We start from the raw sequence: 26,733 nt of genomic DNA, 5'->3' as shown, positions 1-26,733 counted from the left end.
GAGGCATTACACTACACGGTGGAAGGCTGATTCCTATTCTGCTGTCTTGATTGCAAATATACTGCCAGTAGTATGTCTGGGAACAAAGAGCAGCCAGAAAACAATCTATTTTTATCACTTGGTTCTACTTTTAAGTTGCTAAACCTTTTGAACTGCAATTTAAAAATGAACCAAACACTAAGAATAGCCCAGGACTCTGCAAAGCCAGGTATCAAGGATTCCTTTGTCCCCTATTTAAGCATATAGACCGCTTAGAAAGCTCTTTCCAAAGCCCCAGTGATAACAATAATTTGCATGTAACTTATCTTAACCACAGAAAATGAATATTTATCTGTAACCTCTAAGCAGGCATTTTTCATTTGCTGACATGTGGTAAGGCAATTTGTCTACTGTACTTAAACATATTTTGCAGGTTGGTCTCCCTGGACTGAAGAGAAGGGAGGGTGCAAGGCCAAGACTGTTACGATTCTCAAAATGGTAAGAATTGGTCATCAGAGAAGATTCTCAGTAGCTTCTTATCAGTCTTTATTCCATATAAATATCAACCACCCACCTTCATCCTGCCTCAACCCTCCATTGTTCCTACCTCATCTGACCTTTAAAAGGTTCTGTCTCCTTTGTGGGAGCTTTGCAGTAATTTATATGAATTGGATGTGGTGAATTAGATCTTTTGATTTTCAGTCATTTTGAATTGAAAACTGAAATTGCTTTTATAGACGTGAAGATTTATTTAGCTCAAATACAGAAACCATTCTGTTCTTTAAGAAGAGTGATGTATTGTGACTTGCATGGCAAGGATGAGCAGAAGGGCTCAAACAAAGCAATGGGTATTTAGAGATAATCAGAACTTATGCAAAAAGTGGGAGTCTGTGTCCAGCTAATCAGACTGTTGTAGTATCTGCTATCCTTAAAAACAATATATGAAGAGCATGGACTTTTATATTAATATACTCTATTGTGTCTCAGATATAATTGGCATTTTTTGTTGATTTATAACCTTCACGTATGAGAGACATCCACTCAGTTTTAGGAGTCAATCATGTTATCCTCTAAATGAAAATATAACGATTTCTGACAGACATGATCCACAGAGAAAGCAGTTTAGTGTTTGATGCCTAATTAAATAAAGAAATAGATGAAATATACCTTAAATGCAGCTGAATAATTATATTAATCTTCTATGAAAAATTTCCTCTTTGGAAAAAAGTCGAACTGAAAAAAAAAATAGAAATGTCATGAAACTTTTCAGATAAGTACAGCATGTCCTACAGCAGATGTTTATATTCTTTAAACACCTCTTTGCTACTAAGAATGTGTAATTTCCAAATTTAGTTTTTCCTTTTTGAAACGAGGGTGGAATTTAATGAATCAATTGAATCTGATATACTTGGTGTTTTCTTTGAGAACAACCCAAGTTGTTCTCAGCTTCCAAGGAGAAAAATGAATCAGAAGCAATTAAGTGAGTTCAGCTTGAATCCTATTAACAAGTAGGCTCTTTATTTTTTGTATATGCCTCACCTGTCATTTCAACAGGTGGGACAAAGCACTAAACAAAATAGCTTTTGTTTGGACTTTGATAATGATCAAACTGAGGAACTTGAGGTAGAAGAACAAAAGGGGTGAACAGAAAATTAAACTGATTAATGGGTTTTGTGCAATTGGTTCCTAACTTCATATTAAATTCCTAATTAGCTATTGTCATAGAGTACCAAGATGGTAATAAAATGAACTACTGCAAAGTAGTTTTGTTTATTTAATTATCTTTTACTGTGACTGGCCACATCACCTTGCCTTCTAGCTCTTTATTCCAGAATCTTACTCTTTGTGTCACCATAGACAGACCATGAAGTTTCATGTATATGCTCATATGTCAGGTGACCACTTTGGTTAAATATGAATTTGACTGCTGATCCTGCCAAAGTTACCCCTATAGATCAAGCTCAGAGAGTAAATATCATGTTTCTGTAGTAGTGGTGGAATGAGCTTTGCGGAAAGCAAACGTGTGCCAAAGCCGAGAATGAAAGTTGGAACGATTTGAATGCAGAAGAGCAAATTTGAATTATTATTACATGTTGTTAATTTCTTACAGTTGTCGTTTATGTATGGTGGCAGAAAGAGAAATCACAATTTGTTGCTCTTGGAAAGATTTTTCCTCATGGAAAAAGTCTCACAACTTTTTGGTGATCCTTTCATCAAGATGTCAATCCCTTTTGGCACAAGCCCATTGCCTGAAATGAAACCACCGACAGTTATTGTCTGTGGGTGATTCCAAGTAACTTTCTAGCAATGCTTTTATTCCGGGAGATCTGAGCTCTTAGAAGTTTTTGCACATATTAATGTAAAAAAAAAAAAAAAGTTTCGATTGTGTTTTTTTTCCAACTATTATTAGAGGTGTTTTGTACCTCCTCTTTTTCTTTTGCCTTTTTGGCAAAATGAAGTTACTGTTTTCCTTAATTAACACAAATTGCTTTGCTGATCTGTAACTCACTTACTTAAAGCCTTCGCCCTCATGCAATAGAAACTATTGCTAAGGATGCAGTAGACTTAACACCTGGCCACCTCTAGAAAATATATAAACATGCCCTTTCTGTTAAACATGTTATTCCATTTACAAAATTTAAAAAACTAAAGGCGATCTAATTTCAGTGTAGTTAGCCTGTTTAATAAAGAGCTTATTCCAAACACAAATTTATAATCGGCTCGTTCCAGTAAAAGAAATTAATTGGTAGACTCCAGAATTCAAAACAGAGTGATTCAATATCTAGATATTTTACATACCCTAAAATGATGTTTCACAACAATAATTTGAAGTCACTCATGAATCCTAGTGTCTTTTGCCTTATCAAAAAAAAACAACAAAAAAACCACTTTGTTAACTCTAGGAGGCGCTAATCACAGTGTATGCTGTATGGGACCCTTTGTGCACAACTCCAGGCAGCGCCATTTACATAGATTATAATGCACCTGGGGTTGTACAATTTAGGAGAAGTGTTAAAAGTTTTGTGAGTATAATTTGCCATGTCTTGGTTCAACAGAATGTTCTTTTCAATAACTCATTCCCTAACTTTTTAAATGTTTTAGTAAGCATGCCTTTTTTGAGTGGCCCTTATTTTTTAAATGCAATTAACAAAATATTGTGAGTCTATAGAGATCTTCAGCATTTCTTTAATTTATATTTGGCTTTTTGGCTTTTTGCTAAGTTTTAATTTCTAAGATGATATTTTATATGAGTCTTTGATATTTACTTAGGTGTGTTATTTTAAAAGTACTTGGCTTTAGATAAGTCAGTGAGAAGAAAACACTTCAGAATGCACAGATGGTCTTATTGAATACTTTGGAAAAATGAATTATTTAATCCATTGTCAAGGTTAAGTCCTGATTTTCAACACGTTTACGCTCTGTGCAGTAAACGTGCCTCTGAGTATGTGGGTGCCATGGATTCACAGTGGCACAAAGCATGGGCTCATTATGTTTTAACAGAGACCTAGGAATTGGAACAATTTAAGTTCTCTCTAAGGCTGATGCTGAGCTTTTTAAAAAGATGAGTTGACTCCATTGTATGGTTCATGGAGCTCTGCTTTCTGTAGTCTGTGAAGTGGCATTCATGGGTTTACAAGGAGACTCTTTGAATAATCTCTCCATTAACATAAGGTTTTCCTGTTTAAAGAAAAAGACAAAGATTGAGGAGGGATGTGGTCCCACTGGTAATGTAAATTGACAAGTTGCTCACAGTGATTTGTGATTGGGGAGATGCTGAAGGCTACCTAGGAGGGTAATTTTATATGGTACTGTCTTCTCTTTCAGCAGCCCTTTCAGCACACTGTAAGGGGGAGAATTGGGAATTGTTTGGCGAATTAGGACAGTAGGGATGGTCTATCTGGGTTTAACCCCAGTCCAGCTTCCTTTTGAGCTGAATAAGTAATTCAGGCAGGAGAAGGTATTTGAACAGAAATTGTGAAATAAACAGCTATTCAGAGTGTCATTCTTAGTTAAACCCAATACAGTTCTTAAGAATTTGTATGTAAATCAGATCATCAAAAATACACGGAAGAAATTCACTTTATTTTAAATCTTAAGATGAATACTTCTAAAATAGGAAAACAGACTCCTAAAATATGAATACTTGACTAAGCCGAGTAACCTCCAGATGATTAGTTTGATCCATTCAGTATTCATCTGCATTGGACTGACTGGGGAGCCTGACAGAAATGCTGTGACTTCCTTGGTCTTGCACAGATTTTTCTTAGTGTTGTTTCTGGCTGGAAAGTCTTTTAAGGCCTTATCTTCACAGGCAAAGTGAAATGAAGGGTTGAGATAATTATCTGAATAATTACGCTTAAAAAAAAAAAACACACCTTGATTTTTGTCTGATTCATCTTCGTTATTTAAAATGTTGCTGGAATGATATCGGAGTGGGAAGGATTTGCCTGAATTACTTGAATAATTCCTTTGTTATCCAGGCAAAGACTAGGAACAAGGAAATTTTATCAGCAAATCCAGTTAGAACACTACCAGAGGAAAATGTATTGAATATGCTTAGACTATGTTTGGTTGATCAAGATACATTAAAAGATTCTAGTTTGAAACTTCTTTGCTTTGAACTGGAAAACAGGTTAACCACCAATCTCAGCCACAGCTGTAGAAATTAGGGTTGCTAAAAATACCGTTTATTGGGTCTAACTTTATCTGAAATGGATATTTCTAGATGTATTTTGACCTAGGGACAACTTCAAGAATTTCTCCTTTCAGTGCCTTAAAAAATAGCAGTGATCCTGAAATTGATCTGCTAGTGCATGACAAGTATTAAGAGCTCTAATGGTTTGGGATTTAAGTATTAACATGGCTCTCAATTACATTCTAAATATCAGTTCAGTTATTAGTAACAATGGCTTGGTATTAACCTGGGTATAACACTAGATTATATTCTCCTCATTATTTGTTAGTTGGATCATATGCTTTTTTTTCATTGACCAACTACATTGTAAGCACCCGGAAGGTTTATAAAATTCATACACAGTGCTTAATAAAGTATTAAATATATGTTAGAAGCTCAGTAACTATTTGGTCTGTGCATGCTAATATCTATTAAGTTGGACTTTTAAAATTCATCCTTAACGGCTTAATCATGTTAAGTTTTGGTGAACTAGAATTAATGTGCATCCTTACCTTCTTCTAAAGATCTAGGAAGTTGAAGTGAATGTATTTTAGTTTCCACACCAAGTTATTTTCCACAACTTATTAACAGAATCAAAAACAAGGGTTAAGCCATAAAGCCACTTGCCAAAAAAGAGCGGCTTTCGACTGCTCCCCTTTACCAGCTTTCCGTGCCACACTCTGAGCAACCTGGTGAGATGCTAGCTCTCTGGGTTTGCTCCACTCCAGCTGTGGTACTCAAAGCTCACTCACCGCAACTGTTCTTGCAGTCATAACAATCCCCTCTGGGGTCCAGGAGGAACTTTGCTCCCAGCATGAGAACTTTCAAGCACTCACTTATTTCCAGTATCACCTGATTCTGAGATACTATGAAAATGATCCCAAGAACAAAAGGTGCCATGTCTGAAATTATTGAAGAGACTGACAAGAGTCAGCAGTAAGAGTGTGCATCTATTGTCTTGTCAGTTGAAAAAAGGTTTTTCGGTTTTCGCTTTTTGATCATTTTATTTGTGCTTAGTTCTTTGCCTTATGGAAAGGACACACTTGGCCTGTGCCCACAGTGGATTCATATTTTAGTTGTGGTAGGAAGACTAACATTCATGACAAACTTAACAAACAATGTAATACAATATAATCTAGTGCTAAATTGTAAGGTGCAGAAGAGTGCATTATTGAGGACTGGGGATTGTAAGGGGAATTTTTAAGGACGTAGACATTAAGCTAGACCCAGTGATGGTAAATATATGGCATACATGCCCCCACTCACTCCTGCTATACCTGTGGCAGACATTACTAATCAGCCTCAACAGTCATTATTCAGCCTGAGTATGATTTCAAAATCCTCAATATAATGTACAATGCATGAGTGATTGGAGTTGGCACAAAATTTGAAACGTAGAAGTGGACTGTTTGCTCCTTGAGAGCAGGTGCTATGCTTTCCTAAGCTTTTTATCCCTGGGGCTTAGCACCAGTTCTTAAGAAAGACTGCGTGGGTGAAGAATTAAGACTATTTGGGTAGATTTAGATAAGAGAGAAGTATATTCCAGTAAAAGGGCATACATTAGAAAGGTATGCTTGCAAGCGTGAGCATGATGCACGTTTACTACAGTAGGGATTGTCCCTGTCCCTGTGGGGCCCCTGTGCTGTCAAGGACGGACCTCACACACTAGACCTAGATGGCAAGGACTGGATGTGCTGTGCGGTGAGAAGCCACCGAGCAGGCCTCTTGGAGGCAGCCTGAGGCTCTCACTCAGGTTCCAACCTGCATCAGGTTCTTTGCCTTTTGAATGTGCCCAACAAGGAGGAGCACACACACTCACCTGTTTCTTCTGGAGAAATGGAAGCTGACTTGATTGCTGCCTCTCACCGCCCTTGGGCTTGGGTGGAGTGGTGGAAAGAAGGAAGGTCGCTCGGTAGAAAGAATTGGGAAAGAAGAAGGGAGCACACTTAACCTCTTTCTTTTGAGAAAGTGGCAGCGCTTCCATCGACCATTCCCAGCATTTCAAAGATATCTGCTTGGCCAGAGAGGGTGTTGCTGCTGTGTGAGCTGCCCAAAAGTGGATACCACACTTCTGTGAGGCTTGCTGGGTATAGCCGTGTGCTAATCAGTTGCAACCACAAGTATCCAGCTGGTGCTCACTCTACACTTCTTTCTGATCAGCCAGACATACTTATTTAAAATTCAAGCCGACGTTTACACCACCATAATAAAATTGTTTACAATTTGAGGCCTACGGGCTATTACTGGTTTAGTCAATAGTCTGGTGACCATCTAAGAGGGAATTGCATCACGTAGTATGCAAAAGTTGGGGAAAACCAAGAATAAGAAGGATTTTTCTAGAATTTCTTCTGGATACAGCACAGCCTCCTACCTTAGAATGCATCAGCTGTGAGATTTTCAGCATGAAGTGCTTTCATGAGCTCTTTTAGCCCCATCAGATGAGGTTGACTTATCACTGAGTCTCTCAATAAAAGTGACATAGGTAAGCATTGCTCCTTGAATTCTTTCTGCCTACTCCCACCTCATACTTTCAAATAACGTTTTTTCAACTGCTGTGTTTAGACCTTCATAAATTTAATTTTTGTGGCTGGGCAGCCATGCCAGGAACTATGTGAACTAATACTTTATTTCTAGCCACGATGGAATATATTTTCTTAGAGGAAGCAGGCCACTTGTTATTCTAACGTGCCCCAGGAGTCCCTCCTTCTGTGGCTCTGCTTACTCAGTCCTAGAAAGAATGCTCCTCCTGACAAAATAAAGTCATTCTTCCAGACTGCATTTCAGTGACAACTCCTTTATGAAACTCACCCCAGTACATCCAGCAGGAATAATGTCATGCTCCTCTGTGCACTCATCACACTTACAACATTATACCTGTAGCTGCCTTATTTCTGCAGCATTTTTCAACCCTCCAAGATTGGAAAATTGAAACAAGATCATTGAGTCCTAGTAACTCAGCATCATCCCTCTCTTTGGTAGCAGTTGAGGCTGTGGTACCTCTTCTTTTTCCTTTTCCTCTATCAGCAGAGTGGTGAATTTAGATGTGGAAAAGTTTCATTATTGAGAGGGAGCTTCAGAACAGCTAGCGAAGTTGATTGGTGTTCTCTTTCTACATAGTGGAAGGAAATCCTAACCTTCATTCCATGCTCTAATGCGACCTTGGAACGGATCCCATATCCGTGAATCAGTCTGACAACTGCTCCAATACCTGTCCAGGATCTGGCACATCGTTGGTGATCAATACATGTCTGTGGAATAAATATAAGAGTCAATGGTCGTGCATACTTGGGGATCTGTTAGTTTTCTGGGCAGAACCACGTGACTTACCTTGAGATTTACAACCATTAACAGCCCAACACTTTGCAGATTTGTGACAGTTCTGATGATAAAATATATAAAAACACACAGATTTTGAATTTACTACTGAAAAGTCCCTTTCACTGGACATTTAAGAAGGCTCAGTGTTAGGGAGGTAAGGGGATGGGGAGAGTGAGGTGAAATCTAAGCACGCTACGGAAACAACGCCTAATTCTTTGCTCCCTTCCTTTACACTTGTTTATACAGAAGAGGTCCTGAGAGAGTCCCGAAAGTTAGTTTGGTATGGTCTGCTGCAAGAGGAATCTCATTTTAGGGTTGATGCACACATCTGAAACACTGACTGTGAAGCACCTTCATTCACTAGGTCACGAATGGTGTTTTCCCAGCAGTTCCGCGTTTTGTCTCGCGGGAATCCAATTGAGGCAGTCCTGACAGTGGAGCGTAATCTGCTCTGGTTTCACAAGGTAATGAAATCTTAAGTAAAATCATTGCCTGTTATTACCTTTGAAGGGTTTCCAGTCTAAGCATTTTGATTTAAGTGTTAGGATTATCTCGCTAGAGATTGTTTTTTTAAACCTTTGATTGTAGACTGGTTTTTCAGTGTTCATCCTTACTTTCATAGACTGAAATACAAATATAAGTCGTATTCAGAAAGGAGAGGGAGGAGATACATAAGAGAATGTGGCCAATGAAAGGAAGGTCTGTTTGCCCCTTTTAAGCTGAAATTGGGAACCAGAACCTCATTGATTGGAAAGAAAGGGAGAATAGCTGAATAGTCGTTGCCAGTAAAGAGACTCACACCAGTAAGTAATTAAAACAAGAGGGAGATTCATAATGTGCACAGAAGTTTTGGCGTCGTTGCCCAGTTCTCGCTCTTCTCCCTTCACTGCGGCCTGTACTCAGATCACCATCACACACCACTGTCCTTTGATGACTGGGGCAGGTAACAGCCTTCCTGTCTGAATTGTGTTTGATACCATTCCAGCAGGGAAAAGTACTGTAGTCCACTGGCTGAAGAGGGAGAAATCTGCACAAGTTGTGTTTAAAATGGGTGCAGGCATTTTGAGGACGCTTTTATTGGATAAAGTCAGTGTCAGACCCAGAGCCTGTTTTTGGACAGGAAAAAGTAGACATTAGGAGAAGATATTGCGTCTTTGGCAGCCAACATTCAGAACTGTCAAGGAAAAACTAGTCAATAGTTAGATGGATAAAACCTATTGACTAAGATACCTATGATCCAAGTAAGGGATTGTTATTAAGTACTTTCCCAACACATACTGTTTCACACCCTTCACGAAGTCATGGTAGTGAAAGTTACCCAAAGGGCTTATTGGGACCATGACCTGAGGGTCTGTTCTTTGCACATTTGCCAGGCAGTTGCTGAATCTCGGTGGGTGTGGGTGTGGGTATGGCAGCACGCACTAAGTTGAACACTTAGCCTCGTGCCTGCTGTATTTTAGGGACTCAGTTAACACTGGCTGATGGAATGAATACTATGCAGGAAATGGACCCCCTATTTGAAATGGGCAATATCAGGGACTTCCAGTTGTGTGGTTAAGAATTCAAATTTGAAAAGATGAATTAATGAACTAGCCCACTCCTTTCCTGAATAGATGTCCCAGGCTTTGGTGGCTTAGTTCTAAAAATAATTTTTGAAAAAAATGTGTCTTCTTAGCAACTTTGGCACTTCCAGCCCAAATTAGTGGGACATACTCTTTGAGAAGATGTTCATTCTATTGGATTGAAAGTTGCCTACCAAATATTCAATAATTCACAGAAAGTAAGTACTTACTAAATATTTCTTGATTCATTGTTTGCATAATTGAGATTATATATCTGACCAATTCAATTAATACAGATTCAGAAATTCTGCCCATATCTTCTTGGAGCCCTTCTCCATAATTTTTATCCTGAATACCTGGATTTTACTATTTGTGACGTCTGGATACTCTGGACCATAACTGAGTGTCCATTTCATAGTATCCAGTGGAGACTTGGGTCTAATTATACATCATGAAATGTCCTGGCCTTGGATATTTTGTTCACTTCTTGATAATAGAATCTTAAATTGTTCTGATCTTGTTACCCAGGTCTGCGAGCCAAGTCTCCACATCTTTTCGTTTCATCTTCATTAAGCCTATTCTTTTTTCTTTTCATGAGGACTGCTTTTTTAACTTTAATTTTATTATCTGAGGCTTAACTGTCTACACTGTCACAATCAATTCAATCAGAAATTCAATTAAATTTGTTCTTTGACATCATAGAAATAATTCATCTGATAATTAATGTGAATTTTGACTAAATTGATCAGCTGCTCTTATGTTGTTTAGACAAAGCCAGAGGGACATTACAACTTTGGCTGTGATTGAATGCAGTACTCTACATGTAATCTGAGGATCAAATACGACTCACCTTGTTATTTGCAGTTTGGTACCTTCACGATAGTAATAACTAATAATTGGCTAGTTACCCCATCTCTTTTCCCATTGTTCTGTCTTTAGAACTGTCAACATTTCAACTACATTTATTAAACTTCCCAACGGGTGTCAGGTCAAACTCGTTTTTCTTTCTAAATTACCATTCTTAGTAGTTTACACACTGCCTCTCTAGTCTAATAAGTATTTATGTTCTTCCTCTTCAACTCGGATCACTTTATGTTTTTATGTAGTGTATGGTTTGTGTATCTGTAGATCATTGATAAAGATAAGATCTTAATTCGCCTTGAACGAAACAGTTGTTTTTAAGTTGAATGAATTTTGAAAAGCAAACTTACAGTGAACATGTTTCAAATGCATCTGATGAGAGAAAGATATTCTGAACGAGACTGTCCATCACTAGGCCATCGGCGAAGTTGTTGGAGAGTTCAGTTGGGGGTTATAGTAAAACAATTTGGTTTCTCAGCAAATGGCCTTTGTAATTAGCTGCAGTGATTAACCGATATTTGTACTGTGCTGAACATTTCCTTCCAGGGAGAATGGCAAAAAGACAAAACTGTGATAAGCAGTGTTGCTTGGGTTTAATTAGATCCAATGTCCTAATGTAACCAAGCCAAAGTGGCTGCTCTAAGAGCAGTCTTTCCTTAACCACTGGATGTAGAACACGTGGACACTGGAGAGCAAAACCCCCTGTGCCCTCAAACAGTGCAACTTGTTTTTTTTAGGTAAGTTATTTTTGAAGGGCAGCTATTTATTAGAAACATAGGCAGCAGAGCAACAGATATTTTTGAGAAAATTGCTCTTGACGGTAGGTGTTGACGGTAGGTGTCGGAAATCCATCTAAATCTCATCACCAGGGCCCTAAGCAGAGATGCCCCACAGCTACTTGGGGGATTGAAAACAGGGTCCAGCACTCCAAGTGGCTTTGGGGAAATAGCAGTGGGGAAGATTGATATTGACGGACTGTGTTCTGTGAGAGGAGAGGCTGGGTTTGCATCCTGTTTTCCCCAGTTCTTGGTTTTTGTGACCTTGGGCGGCCTCCCTGACTGCTCTCCCTCAGCGTTCTCATCTGTAGAATGGTTAGGAGGAGGATGATGACAGCTAACCAGCTCCGCTTATGTGCCTGACCCTGTTGCCGTCACTTTACAAATATGTATGCATTTTATTCTTGAAACAGAACTGGGAAGATTAAATGAGTGCACCAAAAAACCATGCCTAAAATTAAAAAACAAAACAAAAAACATTATAATAAACTCTATATGCATTTCCACAGAAAACGATGGGTCCCCAAATTTACATACTCTGCCTGTGTGGGTTCCAAAAAGCCCCCTATATTGCTCATAGCTCTCTTCCTTTGGACTAGTATAGTTTTGATGATTTGTTTACAATGGAAGAAAGACAGAAAAAGAAGAGGTCGAAGTATTCTCCTGTCGGAGAATGCAGTCAGGACTTGGAATGAAGGTCTGAGTTTCCATTACTATCTTTTGCTTGTCAATTAGAGTATGTGATCCTTTTTTCCAGGGAACTTAGCCTCCTAATTTGGCATTCCTTTTGCAATTATCTTCACAATTCTTGAGGTATTTATTTCTTCTGTGACTCCCAGCCCTGAAACATGTTATTGATTTGGGTTGGTCGCCACCACTTAGGTCCTCTGCTTCCCACGGTATTACCAGGCTGAGCCCTAATTAGAAGCCATCTCTTGAACTGGAGCATGCTCCCCGCAGTGGGATTGAAAATCCAGGTGGTATAGGGACACATTTATCCTAATCTTATTCTATTCCTTCTGTACAAGCAGTTTTTGCCCGTTTTCATAGAGGACAGTTTATTGGAAGCCTTTCAGCGGCCTCTTTGTGACCTAATCACTTCCACAGATCTGGCTATACTGTACCTTTTTTAAAGCCAGACTTCTTATGGAATAACCAACTAGCCTCTGATTTAAACCAGTTTTAATTACATTCTCCCACAATAGAAACCACTTGCCCTCCAAATTCAGTGATCTGCTATGATGCTGTTTGCTGTAGAAGAGATATCAGTCTTTAAATGACTGAGACAGTGCAAGACAAGCATCAAAATGTGAAATGACTTTTGCTAAATGCAGAGGGGTTTGCAGCTGGCAGCTGAAGAGGGTGCATTGATGGAAAGAGTGAATAGTTTCCTTTGGTATGAGCACTTTGGGAGAAAATGCACACTTTCTGGAAAGCTCAGTCTTTCGCATGTCAGCCAGAGGAATGCTTTGAAATGTCCACAAACTTCTCAATAGGAACTGGCTATCTCATCATCCTATCCAGACCACGAAAAATCCAAAATCCTTGTGTCTAGATAAATAAATACTTACCTCACTAGCCTTTGATTGAGGGCTTTAAGAAAAGAAATCTGATTTTTGAAGACTTCTTCTTCCATGTTGTTAGTGAAAATTTTCATAAGATTTTAATGGCCAGCACAGTAATTTTTGGGCAAGAGGAAAGAAAAAAACAGCATTCTCATGAGTAGAAATCAGACTTCTTATAGTTATTTGAAGGTGAAACCCAGCATACCTAAAATTATTCAAACCAGCTAATAAAGCAAGTCTAGATGTTTCTTATTAACCTTGGAATGTACTTGGAAAAAGTCCTGCCAACTCCAGATGTCTAGTATTGGAAAGCATACAAACAGTATTTCTCTCAGCATTTATGGCAGAGAATACCATTCAAAAACTCAACACTGCTGTTTGGTGCATGGGGGCACAATATAGTTTTCTTCCTTTCTTTCCTGCTTTTCTTTCACCTTAAATGTAGGAGAAAATTTGCAAAATGTAGTGTTGTTAATCTCTTGATTACAAATGAAATTCAATTTATATAAGGGAATAAGGTGATCCAGACTTAGAACTCAGATGTGTTAAGTAAATATTTACTCTGGTTCCACTCCAGGGAGGTAAAAGATTTTATTAACATATTTGTTGAGGTCATGGGAGTAAGGAAAAACTTATGCTGTGCTTAAATGCCTGAGGGGCCTTTTTTTTTTTTCCTGCTGGTTAACAGAGGCCAGTATTTCTTTTTTCTTTTCTGAAAAGAGCAAGTATCTTGTTTTGTGGCCTTTACTTTTTATTGTTCATTCACAAACTGCTTAATCTCCAACCAGAGCTTTAAAAAGCTGTTTTATTTTTTCCCTTTGTTTGGAAAACCTCATCTTAGCTATCCCTGACGAGACTTGTTTCCAAGCTTTATTCTTGTACTTTTTCTTCTGGTTTACTTTGGGCTGTTATCAGCTCTTTGTTCTTTGTTTTGTCTTCATCACTGAAAAGAAAAATCTCCCATTAAAAGTCAAGATTTGAAGTGTTGAACTTTATTCCTTGAGTCCAGTCCGCAGTTTGGCTCTGATTCCTGCAGCAGGCTGACCTCCAGCCCAGGGGAGGGTTTCTTGGCAGAAATCTGAGAATTCCTCGATCAGTAACTCCCTTTTTTGGATTTATGGAGTCTTTAGGTGGATTGCTTTGTGCTAAGCATGTTCCTCTTGGAAGGGAATGAGGCTGGGATGAGAGGAGTTTGCTCAGCGCAGGACTTGCCGCTAACCTCTGTGTTCACCATTCTGGAATTACCCAGCTGCTTGCTGAACTCTGCTGCAGCCATGCTCCATTCAAGCCCTGAAAACTCACCAAACCCCAACTGTTTTAAATAGTGGTGAAAAGGCAGAATTGGATAATAATTTTAACCTTTTGTGGTTTTCTCCTGCCCCGATTCATTGCTCCTCTTGAAAATCTTTGCTATTATTCTTAAAAATCAAATTTTAAAAGACTCAGCAGCCCAACAAGCAGAATGTTATATTGTGGAGCAGAGTGACTGTGAAAGCTCTTTGTGCTGACGATTAACTTCACATGTAAATACTTTCATTTTGTTGCCAGGAGATTTCCTTTTCCTTTCTCTGCCTGACTGAAATTTAGAAATAAAACTCCACAGCTGTCAGGTTCCCACATATTCATCAGACGCCTCTCAAGATGGCCTTGCAATGAGCAGTGTGAATTTAGAGGGTTCCACTATTAAAGTCTACACAGCTTGTTTCAGACGCCCGACCTCACAAAGCGAAGAATTACAAATCTTTTGCCTGCCTCACATGTAATGTTGGGCGGTAACATAATCTGCTATATAATGTTAATAACATATGGACATTTTCTGTGCCCGGAGTGGACATATGCGCCCAAAGCAAAGCTAATGCCAGAGGGCTTATCCAGTTTCTGAGCTATCACTGTCTTTCTCATTGAACCCATTTCTACAGGTTAAAAACCTGTCAGGCCACAGCAAAGCAGTGTCAGCAGGTGTTGTAATGCAGCACTGCCCTAAAAGGCCATCCTTTACTTTCTGGCAGGAGGGCATGTGTGCCTGAGTGTTTGTAATGCCTTCTCTGTAATTACCCATTGTTACCACAGGCAGCTTTCTCTGTCTCTCTGTCTCTCTCTCTCTGTCTCTGTCTCTCTCTCTCTGTCTCTCTCTTTCTCTCTCTCTCTCTCTCTCTCTCTCTCTCTCTCTCTCTTTCTCTCTCTCTGTTTAAATTAGGTCGCTGCATGTTTCACCTATGTCCCAGACCAGAATATTTGCCAATTTAGGCACCAGTTAACACTTTTATTCTGTTTTCCAGAATGTGCAGAGGTTATGTACATTATCTGAATCGCTCAATGTTCTGCATGCTTATCTTTTTGTCTTCTGTGATAGTTGCTATGCATTTCCTTCACTGTGTGCTTCATCTCCAAGCAGCATTCACAGGGTTAGGCAGATCTCTAAGACTTGGTCTCTAGAGAGATGGTGCATCATCTTTTGGCAGCATCTAATCGTTGATGTAATGCTGTTCAGAGAAGATTATCCCTCTAACTCATTTATGGTTTCAGTTTACATTCTGTCCTCTCACAGGATCAGCAACACCTGGGAGCAGAGTAGCTACTGAGGGAGATTCTTACTAGCACCACTTCAAAGGGTATTTGCAGAAATGAAGTGTGTATATGCATGTATATTCCCCTCGTATTATGGTACTAGGTTCCACAACCTCCCAGCCAATTAGGCAGAATAGAACCTGTACACGTGCAGACACACACACACACACACACTGTTTAATTGGTAGAGAGACTATGAAATATACTGCTTTGCTGTTCAAGGAATTAATTATGCAGGTTGGACACCTGCTGCCCTAGTCCACTTCCCTAATTGGTTGGTATCTATCCTTGGTAAGTCATAAAAGGGCCGTGTGTGCGTTCTTTAAGCACAAAGAACTCCACTAAAGATAGAAAATACTATTGTAATTGGGGTCGTTAATAACCAAGCCATACAACCGCTTCATAGCAGGTTTCAGAGAAGGTATGTTAACCAGTTAAGCAGCATATATGCATGTAATGTATTTAGGCTCTGAATAAAGCCATGACTTTGCCTTCAAGGATCATTCTCACAGTCTCCCCAAAGAAATATTGTCAACGAACAGAGGAAAATACAAATTTAGAAACAGGTGGTAAATGGATATAATTCAAATTGTAGATGCAGTATAATAGTAGTGATAGGAAATACGTCAATTCTATTGATTCTGTATGTGGACCATACTCCTGGAAAATAAATAGCAAGTTTTGAAATGAAAAGCTTAAAAGGAGTTAAAAGAAAGAATTTAAGGGATAATCTAGTTTGTATGTTTTTTAGGACCTTGTAGGAATGGTCTCTGATTTCCCCACATAGTATTTTTCTAATTTGGATACCAAGTAATGATCAGTGGCAAGATAATTACCTTATAGACTTAAAAAATGAAGTTATTTTTTATGATGCATTGTCCGGAGAGTAAAACAAACCAAGAAAAGAAAGAGTGATTTAAAACGACAAAAACCTTGAGCATTGTATGCTGTGATAGACAGTTGAAACTTAGATACCCAATCATCAAATACATTTAAGAGAATCAGTAAGAAATAGTTCATTTTCACCATAAAACTGGATTTAAATATATAGTGGGTTTAAATGTATATACTTGAAAGCAAAAAACTGGTTTTACTTAAGAGTTGCTCGTGGATTTTTAAATATTTATATCTATCATAATTAGTGTATATATGTAATCCAGTGTGGTTCTTCATGTCAGTTCTATTGTTTTTAAAAATAGTTGTCAGTGAGATAAATGTAGCATTGTAGAAAAAGGCACACTAACTGATAATAATATTCTGTGACAAGCATAGAGACTCAGCCTTTCCCAGCATTCAAGCAAAACCTCAGCCTGTTCTGCAACTTAAAACAACAAAATTTGCCTTCCCCTCTGTATTGTCACAAACATTCGTGTGTTCTTAGTTGTTGAGGGCATAGCTTGCATCTCTGATTTCTGACTTCTGGAAGAACAGTGTTCTAGAGGGTGTTGAGGATTTTACTTGAGCAACAACAAACCGATGCTTATGTTATATATAGAAGACAGTGTTTAGAGGACACCTGCTTGTCTTGTGAAGATCAAGGCATACTTTGGCTTACTGGTTTAATAAAACAAGAGTTCTGAGGTAATCCCATGTGGAGTCACAGCTTGTGGGATCGCTCCCAGATCTGCTCTGCCACCCCCATTTCCTCTGATGGCCATGCTCCTGGTTGTTTTGCTAAATGTTGGGTGTTTTAATTTGTTTTTTAGTCTGTTGATGCATGTTCCAGCAACTATTACATTTGACATAACCTATACATTTCCTTTTTTTTTTTTTTTTTTTTTTTAATTGTACGTAAAGCACACTGGATTAGTTTGCTAGGGCTGTCAAAACAAAGTACCACAGACTAGGTTAGTACCTAGTTTGCTAGGGCTGTCAAAACAAAGTACCACAGACTGGTTTAAACAATAGAAGTTTATTTGCTCACAATTCTGGAGTCTAGAAGTCTGAGGTCAAGGTGTTGAGAGGGTTAGTTTCTTCTGAGGCCGCTCCTTGGGTTGTAGATGGTCCTCTTGTTTCTTCACATCATCTTGCCTTCGTGTGTGTGTGTGTGTGTGTGTGTGTCCGTCCCCTCATTTCCTCTTTTTATAAGGACATCAGTCTTTGGATTAGGGCCTATCCTAATGACCTCATTTTAATGTAATCGACTCTTTAAAGACTCTATTTCCCAATATAATCACCTTCTGAGATACTAGGGGTTAGAACTTCAACATATGAATTGAGTGGGGGGGGGGAGGCACACAATGCAGCCTATAGCACACACTTTTAAAACGATATTTTAAAGGGTCTATTACCCCTGTTTCCCCCCACTCCCACCCCAAATTTGAGTTCCTAGAAGACAAGAACTGTATTTCTCTTCTTGCAAGTCCCAGAACCTAACAGTGTCCAGCACATTGGAGATTATTCACAAACTCATGGTGAATGATGCATGGACAAAGGTATTCTGAATTATTTGAGAGCAAGAGCAATAATTGTCATATTTCTTTTCTCTTAAGTCCTTCATTTTAGAGTCTCAAAACACCACAGGTATAAGAAAGAACAAAGCTGCAATGTAGGTAGCATGTATTTCCAATAAACTACCACCTTTTCCAAAACCAGAAAAAGAAGTTTAAATATCCCCTTTAGAGTCCAGGTCCAGTGATATGCTGAGTTCTTAGAGACCAGCCATAGAGGTTTTAAAAATGTAACTGAGACTCCTCTATCCCTGCCATTTTTGGCTTGGAGTTCTGATTCTGAAGGAGACTGGAAGAATTTATCAAAAGGCCAAAGTGACATTTATTTTTCCTAAAGTATACAATGACTACTTTATGATTCAAACACTAAAAAATGCCTCATTAGAAATGCCCTTGGCAAGTCTGTGGCTAAATTAATGTGTTTCAAAAGAACAAATTTGAGGTAGGTGGGGAAGTTTCCTCAGTCGTGGGTTTTGCTCTCAGATATTTGTGTTCCTGAGTACTTTGGCAAAAAAATCACTGTTTTTCTTTAAAAAAAAGGAAAGCTCTTGGAAAAACAAATTATAAGAATAATAAGTATAATAATTTCTGAGCAGCAAGCTGTTTTTTTCCTATAAATCAGACTTGGGTGGCTTTTGTATTGATGCTTTGAACCTAGAAGTTAAATGCTAAAGCAGTGTGAATTGGTTAAAAAACAGACTATCAGAAAATCACAAGAACACAGACAGAGCGACGTCTACTTGATCTTGCTTTTCATTGCATCCATGTGCCTACTCAGTTTTTACATGTATTTTTATCCATGTTTTAGATTACAATGGAACTTTATTTCTCACTAAGCGTAATATTTTTAATGGTACTTGAAGCATGCTTTATAAAGTAGTAATGCAGAAATGTAACCAGTTTATATCTATTTATGTTAAGTGAATTTACAGTTGATCCCAAGTTATGGTCTCTAAAAGGAAGCCCAAGCTGGGATTTTGTATGCTGTGACTTTGTTTTAAGCCTTTAAAACAGCTCGTGTATTTTAGATGGCGAATTTGTTTTCTTCCCCCATCCCTGGTTAAAGGGAATGTCAGGGGTGACTGTGTGTCCCCAGCAAGGCAGATGGTAGAATACTCCCTCAAGGATCTGGTCAGAGGAGGGGGAAGCTGAACAAATGGGGGGAGGCTGGGGTTGGCGCAAGCACATGTCCCAGAAAGCAGACCCACTACAAAGTCAAAAGATAAGTCAGTTCTTGCAGGATGAGCTCTCCGACATTTAAGACTTAAATGTGTGTGGTGGCTGTGGACTTGTGTGATTTCAAAAGATAGGTGGTAGGCAATTTGCATTCTGGGATAATTTGAGAGCGTTGGGAATATTGGGAAGAACTGAAGTTTAGAATCTGGAAACCCGGTTTGAGTTCAAGTCCTCTCCTTCACTGACTATGTGACTTTGGACAAGTCGGGTCACCTTTGGAGTTTCAGTTTTCTCATCTCTGTAATGAGAAGGCCTATTCACAGGCTTATCATCAGGATAAATTAGGTAAGGTATGCAAAATTGCTTTGTAAACCGGGATGTGCCACACAGCCACTCGTCTTTCCCACCTCAGAGCCCCAGACCAAATGAATTGATGGGGACATTGAAAATATTGCAGTTAGTCCGGTGCTTAGGCTACCACAGCTCGCGCCTCCCAAAGCAAAAACAGCATGTAAGTCTGTTTGTTAACCTATGAATGAGGTGTGATTCTTAATATTATTTATTAAATGTGTGGCTTAGTTATAGCATTTAGAGAATCAGATCTGGAGGGAATCTTATCTAATTTCCTCATCATCCTTCAAGCAGGGCTGTATCAAATATGAATTAGCTCTGACTAAGGTTGTTAGATTCTGTTTCTAAATTTCTTAAAGAAGATTTCACATTTTTTCCTCTCTACAATCTTTCAGTAATTTAACAGTTCTTATGCCAAGTTCTTTCTTATAGCTGACCTAAATCTGTAGTTGTGATTTAAGTTCTAATCCCGTACTTCTGTCTTTACTAGAGATGGAGAACAGCTGGTCAGCAAACTTCTTATGATAATAACTCTTTGTATATTTAAAGAAGAGTTAGTTTGACTCACACTCTCCACCTCATCCCACCCCTGCCACCACTCCTAAATTCATCAGCTAGTAGTCTCTGAATCATTCATAGTGATGCTCCCCGTCTTCCTGCCCCTTTCTGTGGCTACATGGACCTGGAGAGAATGCAAGCTGCTTCTTCCTTTACTCTTTATGCTTTGTGCATAATTTTGAGCCTTCTAATAAATGATTGCGGGATAACCCCTAAGACTGTCTGATAGGTGCATGGCACATTTATCTCATAAACATGGAATTTTGCAAGGATACTTATCATAGGTTGCTTTGAAAGTTAGGCCTCCTCAGTGCCTTAGTTTGTTCAGTCAGTCATGCCATGAAGCTGCCACTGGGTGTACTAAAGATAACATTGATCGATATCTCTGCTCTATGGGACTTGGTCTTGGGAGACTTTGAGCTAAAACTCTCCTGAGTACAGCAGACATTCACAAGCACACTAACAGCCTGAAAGAGTTGATGGCCTCCCCAGTGCTCTGAGTTGCAATCAGGAAGTAAGTGACTATTTAGGAGAACTGAGCTGGTTAAACTCATCGCATGTGGTTTCAGAGTGGACCCTGTTTATAATCTGAATGTGTGTGCTTTTGTGTCTCTTACAGGTTTATTACCCAGAGCTCTCTGTCTGGGTCAGTCAAGAACCATTTCCAAACAAGGAAATGGAGGGAAGGCTCCCTAAGGTAAGATCCTCAGAGCTGCTATTTTGTTAATTTTTTGTTTTTTTAATTTAGAAGCTTTTTTTTTTTAACCAGTTACTCATTTTTCGTTTTAATATCCATTATAGTCTACTATAATAATCCATTAATCTATTACTATTATGACCTTTAAAATAACATATACCAAAAAAAAAAGTCCTATGACTCTCAAAGTTTACATTATATTCCTTTCTTGACAAGTCCAAAACAAATTTTCATTTAAGAATCATGGAACCAGTGTACATTTTACGGGTTTTTAATTTGTTTGTTCCCTTCCTGGGTAGATAAATATGCTCAAACAAAAAGATATCTGAAAAGGATAAGGTGATGACAGTTTTGTCTGGTACCATGTTTCCCTGAAAACAAGACCTAACCAGAAAATAAGCCCTAGCATGATTTTTCAGGATGACATCCCCTGAACATTAAGCCCTAATGCGTCTTTTGGAGCAAAAATTAATGTAAGACCCGGTCTTATTTTCGGGGAAACACGGTAACAATGTCTGAATGTCAGATAAGATTACCCATGAAACAAAACAGAAAAAACATAAAAAACTGTTATATTTCTTTCTTTTAATTTTTAGGCCTAAAAATATTTTCTGTAAACATGCCTTCATCGTTCTGATGAAGAATCTTAGGTATGACACTTCTCTGCCTTAAGAGAATTTGTAAAATTTACATTTTAGATTTGAGGACCATTTCTTTAAAAAAATGAAAAAAACATTTACCAGTTTTTACTGTAGACACCTTTGGACTTCGCCTGTTAGGGTAAATATCATTTGATCTGAAGCAGGAAGATGGTACTTTTTACCACTGACCTACTGATTTTACAGGTAATAAATATAGAGTCCATTGGAAAAAAAAATTAACATTTAGAAGTTTCATATGTGTAATTAACCAATGATGAGGCTTTCCCAGCTAGTCCAGATATTTCAGTGTCTGAAAAGTTCTCTTATTTGTACTAAATGATTTCAGCAATTCTCTACCTTTTACTGATAAGCAGAATTTCGAGAGATTGTGTCAACAGGCAGTTTGCACTGAAACAAAGAAAACAGTTCTAAATCACTTTTAATTTTTCAGAAAATTTTCTGAATGTTAAGGTTGAAATCATTGGCGGGGAAGTAGGTGAACAAGATGATTTTGCCCTGCCTGAACTAGACTTGCACTGGTCTTGTAGAGTGGAAGTGAGCTTCAGTTCTGGGCTTTGCTCTGAATACGCCCACACCCCACCATCTCATCACCAGCATCCTACTAGCATCGGCACTATAACTCTAGACATGCTTTACTGGGCCAGCTCAGGGGCCGAGGGTAAGACGTGATCATGGAAGGGGCACGGGAGATTGTAGTCTTTCCAATCAGGTGTCAGGAGATCCTCTCTTTGACACTGGTGACATCGATCAGAGGGACAAGACTAGGCAAATTCCTCAACGAGGTCAGCAGTGCCTCCCTTTCCTCTTGGAAAGCCACCAGGTCCGAGGCCTTGCCTACCATGAGGTGTGCTCCAGGGGTTGGCACAATGGATCCTGTAATTCAGATCATCTGTTACTTTAAGTTCTTTCCTCTCTAAATGTGTGAATATTATGTTACATGTAATATATTTGTCTGATTTCCAGCAGTTTCCTTCTGGAAAAGCACATCTTTGCATAACCATAAGAAAAATAATTTTGACTTACTTGGTCCAAGACACATTATTGAGTCATCAGCAGAGAACGCCATGCAACCTGACGTAGCTCAGCTGTAGGGGCATCCGGCAGAACGTCTGTGGGAGCTGCTGGACATATCTGTTCCCCTTCCTCCAGCCTTCTCGATTACTCCGTCCTCTAGGGACCGTTATGTGCTGGATGATGGAGGAAGACATGATTACTTTCTGAATTCTTGTAAGGTCTCACTTCTGGGGAAATAAGGCATCATTGTATCCTCTCTTGAAAATGCCTCCTCTCCTTGCTGCACAAACCTAAAATTCCTTCAGTGGGGACAGAAAGACGTTATTCTTTAAAAAAAGAAAAAAAAAAAGAGGGACAGGAGGTAGGGATTGAAATCTAGTAGATTTCAGACTCCAGCCACTAAAGGGAGGGAGGATGCAACAATCCAGGAGTTCCTCTCCCCACAGGCTTGTTGGGTTATGGCCCCTCAGGCTGCTTCAGTGGCATATCTCCCTGCATGAGTTACGCTATTATCTTGTCAGTGTCCAGTTGTACTTGGTTGTCTGTCACACAGCTAGTTCATTAAGGATAGAATGGGCAGGGACTGTTTTTTTTTTTGGGGGGGGGGGTTTCTGTCTTTGTTTTACTCTTTATATGTTCAAAACCTAATAGAGCACTCAAGCTATAGTAAGCACTCTGAACATAAATAACAAATGAAGATTCGAATGTTGGGGAGCCTCAAAAGAGAGAAAAAAAAATAGTGAAAATGGTAAATTCTAATGTGAAATAATCTCCTTTACCGTTTTTTTCTGGAAATACGGCTTCCCAAATTACCCGGATCCCATTGAGCTCTTCATTTCATTTGGCTGTGTATTTTCCGTGGAGGTAAAAGCTTAGGAAGACTGAGACCTATATACTAGAGACAGACTACTGTTCTATACATTCACTTTTGAGCAGAGTAAGTCTGAACTGAAGTTAGCAGTTTTAAGTCCAGTCATGTACGGAGTGTACTTGTTGAGTGAAATAATGTTTGTGAACTTTTGATTTCCCTTCCTGGCCTGTGACAATTACCAGCCATTGACTTCTTCACTTGTTCAAAACCTAAGTTTGTCATATTTTAAACCATATGAACTGGTTGATGGGGGAGGAAGAGCAAACATTTTAAAGTCACCAGGATTGCAGTGGATTTCTTTCTTTCTTTGTTTATTTCTTTTTTTTTTTTTTTTATCTTGGGATTGCATGCCAAAATTTCAAGATGGAAGTTATTTTCACAGCTAAAAGGAAATGCCCGATATAATGCTCTTAGAAATTTATCTAGATCCTTAAGTGTGTGTGAGTGATGAGTTGTATTTTAATTTAATTTTCTGGTTTGGTCCTGTTGGTATTTAATGGTACCAAAACAACCTCTAAATCACAGTCTAACATTGGAACATTAAAAGTACATACTGAGTGGATTTTATATACATCCTAAAAATGTTGTTAAAATGTTGTCAAGATCTGTGGTTTTTAAACAGAAAATTTAGACACACCAGATGTTTAATATGAAAAATCTATACAGTAAATAAGCCTTTTAAAGTTGAATTAATCTGTTACGTTTAGTTCACCCTGTGGCTGCTGAAAACATTTATTCAATTTCAAGTTGTTTGGAAGTTCCTGATTTCTGAATTCTTCTTAAAAAGAAATTCAAATGTGATCATTTACAGTTCACAATGCAAGATTATCACTGTAATCCAAGAACTTACATTCAGTCAAATTAGCTTATTATAATTGTCCTGTTAGAACATGTGACCTCAGGGAGGAAAAAACGATCTTTTAAAGCCACAATGGGTAGTTTTTAGTAAGAAAACTTCAGTAATTAATGGTTTGTCTAAAAGAGATCACTATTTTCATATCTGATCGGGACATACAATCTATTTGTGGTAAAGTAAGACCTCTACTTGATATCATCCCTTGCCAAATGGGCTTCTTTGTCCTATCCTCTTGCTGTTTGGTACGATGGAGAGCTTCTCCCCATGGGTGCTAGACAGATTTTCAATCACATTACGGTTGGCTAATTCTAGTCAGAAACACAAAACCCTCACTCATCAGGATAGTGAGGAGAGACTTAGAACGCCCCAGTCAGTCCAAACTAGCTGATCTCTCTCTGCTGGCCTTAGTTTCACACTGCCCTCCTCTTTCCTGCAACTCGGTCCTCCAACCCCACACTATTTCCCTCCCAAATGCTCCCACCTTTGGTTTCCAGTTCTGATCGTAAGGCCCACATGGGCTATGCCCGTGCTTACAGAATAAACCGTCCATAAATTACATTTGTGCAAGTTGTGATATGCTTTAAAATATTTTTATTCGATATTAGCAAATAATTACCCTACTGAACCACGGCTATTGAACTCTTTAGAAAAAAATATATATTAATACTACTATGAGCACCTCTCAGCCAGCCTCATGTCAGGCTCTGTCTGGTACTAGAAACGGTCCTCAGAAACCTGACTCTTGGGGAATGCTGCCTCCCAGCTGGCTGGGTGCAGCCATTAGAGAAGCACTTGATTCTACTGAAGCCAAGGCAACTAGTGTTTAATTACTTCATGCCCCCACAGACCTAATATTTACATTCAGGTGAACTGTGTTTAATATGTAAACTCTGTTTGCAAAACATTGGGAGTTCAAGGATAAAAGGCGGGAGGGAGAGGCAAAAATTTTCAAATGGTTTCAGAAGCACGACTAAGTGTGTCTCTCTTTTGTGTGTGTCCGTCTGTTTGTATCTGGGTCCACCTGCTTTTCAGGGAAGACTTCCGGTCCCAAAGGAAGTGAACCGCAAGAAGAATGATGAGACCGAGGCTGCCTCCCTGACTCCACTTGGCAGCAATGAACTCCACTGCCCAAGAATCAGTTACCTCCACTCTTTTTAATCGTAACACCTCCATTTGTATAACATATGGTGTATGGGTATTGATGAGGTCATGGTATCATATATGGGATTTTTTTCTGTGTAAATCATCAAGTATAAGAAGAAACTATGGGACTCTGAGCCTTGCTTTAGAGAATTTACAGTGGACAAATAGGTATCATCAAACCAGTTTTTAACCATTCTGACTCAAGTGAAAACGCTCAGAATTTCACACTGTGAATCCACGTTTACAACCCTTACAGGTGGGCCTTCAGGCCTGGTTCTCTACGACGATGTCTTCCACAACTCAAACTCCCACTGCTCTCACACAACCGGTCCACTCCTGCCTGTCACTCACACAGCTCCCGACTGCTCCTTGCAGAGGCTGAGAGTCCCCAATTTTTTTTTTTTTTTCATTTAGATGTAACGAGTCTAGTAGTTTATGTTCATCAATTGTCTGTATATCTCTATATTTTATCCATGTACTCTTTTGATGTATAGAAGTAGTTTGAAACTCATTGTTTCCTTGTGGTAAGTGACCGAGATGCTGCCACAGGACCTGAGACACTGATGAATGGTGCTATTTTGGACTTTCAACATGCTCCTTGGCGAGGTAGCTCTGATGGAGTTATTTTTTATTTCCATGTTCTAAGAAGGTGTTGGTACTCTGTTTCCCTGAATGTTGTTCTCTAGACTGGATTGACTTGTTTTCCTTGTGTCTTCAGTGTGGCTTTCTTCTTCAGCATTGTAGGTTGAGTGAATGCTACCAGAGAGAGTATAAGAGACTCACGTCTCATTGGCTGGCACTCACGGACACGCAGTCACTGTAACGGGAGCAATCACAAAACTGTAATTTACTTACCAAATCCCTTCCTTTTGGTAGCCTCGCCTGCCTAACTTCGAGAAAGAAAAGCAATAATTTGACAGGCGTTTTCAGGTGTCTCTCTTGGTTCCTTTTTGTTTGAAAGAATATTTGGGGGAAAAAGGGCAAATTCTTTTTTAATAAATGCCCTCTGGGGGGGAAAAAAACTCCAAAAAAACTGGCATCTGAGTAGCAATATGATGAAAATTACACCTTTCCCAAAAATTAGATTGGAAAAAATGTCTTTACAAAATGAAAAAACACAAACAGGCAGAGCACTCTTTTTGGGCAGATTTGATAAGCAAGGTGTAGATTTTACATTTTTGTCCTTGCTCCCAATGGAATGGATAAACAAACAAACAAAAATCAGAAATACCATCTACTCACGGAATGTTGTTGTGTTAGCCAGTCTGAAAGCCCACCTTAATTTTTATATAACTGTCTTTTAGCTCTTCCTTTGACAGGGCAGGCTCTGTTCTGAACTGTTCTGCTTCTGACTTAACATCAATGATGCATGCGCTTGCATTTCTTCGTTCTCTTCTCGCTCCCCCGTTGGCCTGAGTTTCTCGTGCATTTCTCCTCTCCCTCCTTCGTTAGACTAGGTATATCAGCTGTGTAAATAGAGCAAGAAAACAGTATTCTGCATCTGTGGCATTTATGTAGAGTTGCAGTTGTGTACTGCTGAAAATGCAGGCTTTTGTAATGTGATCTTTACTGATGCACTCATGACAAGTACCCAATGTATTTTAGCTATTTTAGTAGTATTTGTTCAATAAACGTACAAGCTATAAGGTAA

General features: G+C 38.9%; 1 protein-coding gene across 1 annotated transcript; it reads left to right on the top strand.

The window, feature by feature from the left end:
• NREP (neuronal regeneration related protein) lies at positions 1 to 26,733 on the top strand. The gene is made up of 4 exons (XM_019727771.3): positions 1 to 208; positions 413 to 477; positions 20,459 to 20,536; positions 24,972 to 26,733. The coding sequence occupies exons 1-4, from the start codon at positions 73 to 75 to the stop codon at positions 25,095 to 25,097; spliced, it is 405 nt and encodes a 134-aa protein (XP_019583330.1). The 5' UTR covers positions 1 to 72; the 3' UTR covers positions 25,098 to 26,733.

Source organism: Rhinolophus sinicus, chromosome 3 (assembly GCF_057876585.1).
Source record: "Rhinolophus sinicus isolate RSI-liver-muscle chromosome 3, RSI-T2T, whole genome shotgun sequence".
Classification (NCBI taxonomy): Eukaryota; Metazoa; Chordata; class Mammalia; order Chiroptera; family Rhinolophidae; genus Rhinolophus; species Rhinolophus sinicus.
The sequence above is the reverse complement of the archived record's forward strand: the minus strand, read 5'-3'. Positions and strand labels throughout refer to the sequence as shown.

Bases quoted from the DNA above. Each gene is read 5' to 3' on its own strand.
- NREP (XM_019727771.3), top strand. From the start codon at position 73: ATGTCTGGGAACAAAGAGCAGCCAGAAAACAATCTATTTTTATCACTT. The intron at 209-412 runs GTATCAAGGATT...CATATTTTGCAG, and splicing joins CCAGGACTCTGCAAAGCCAG to GTTGGTCTCCCTGGACTGAA. The intron at 20,537-24,971 runs GTAAGATCCTCA...CCTGCTTTTCAG, and splicing joins TGGAGGGAAGGCTCCCTAAG to GGAAGACTTCCGGTCCCAAA.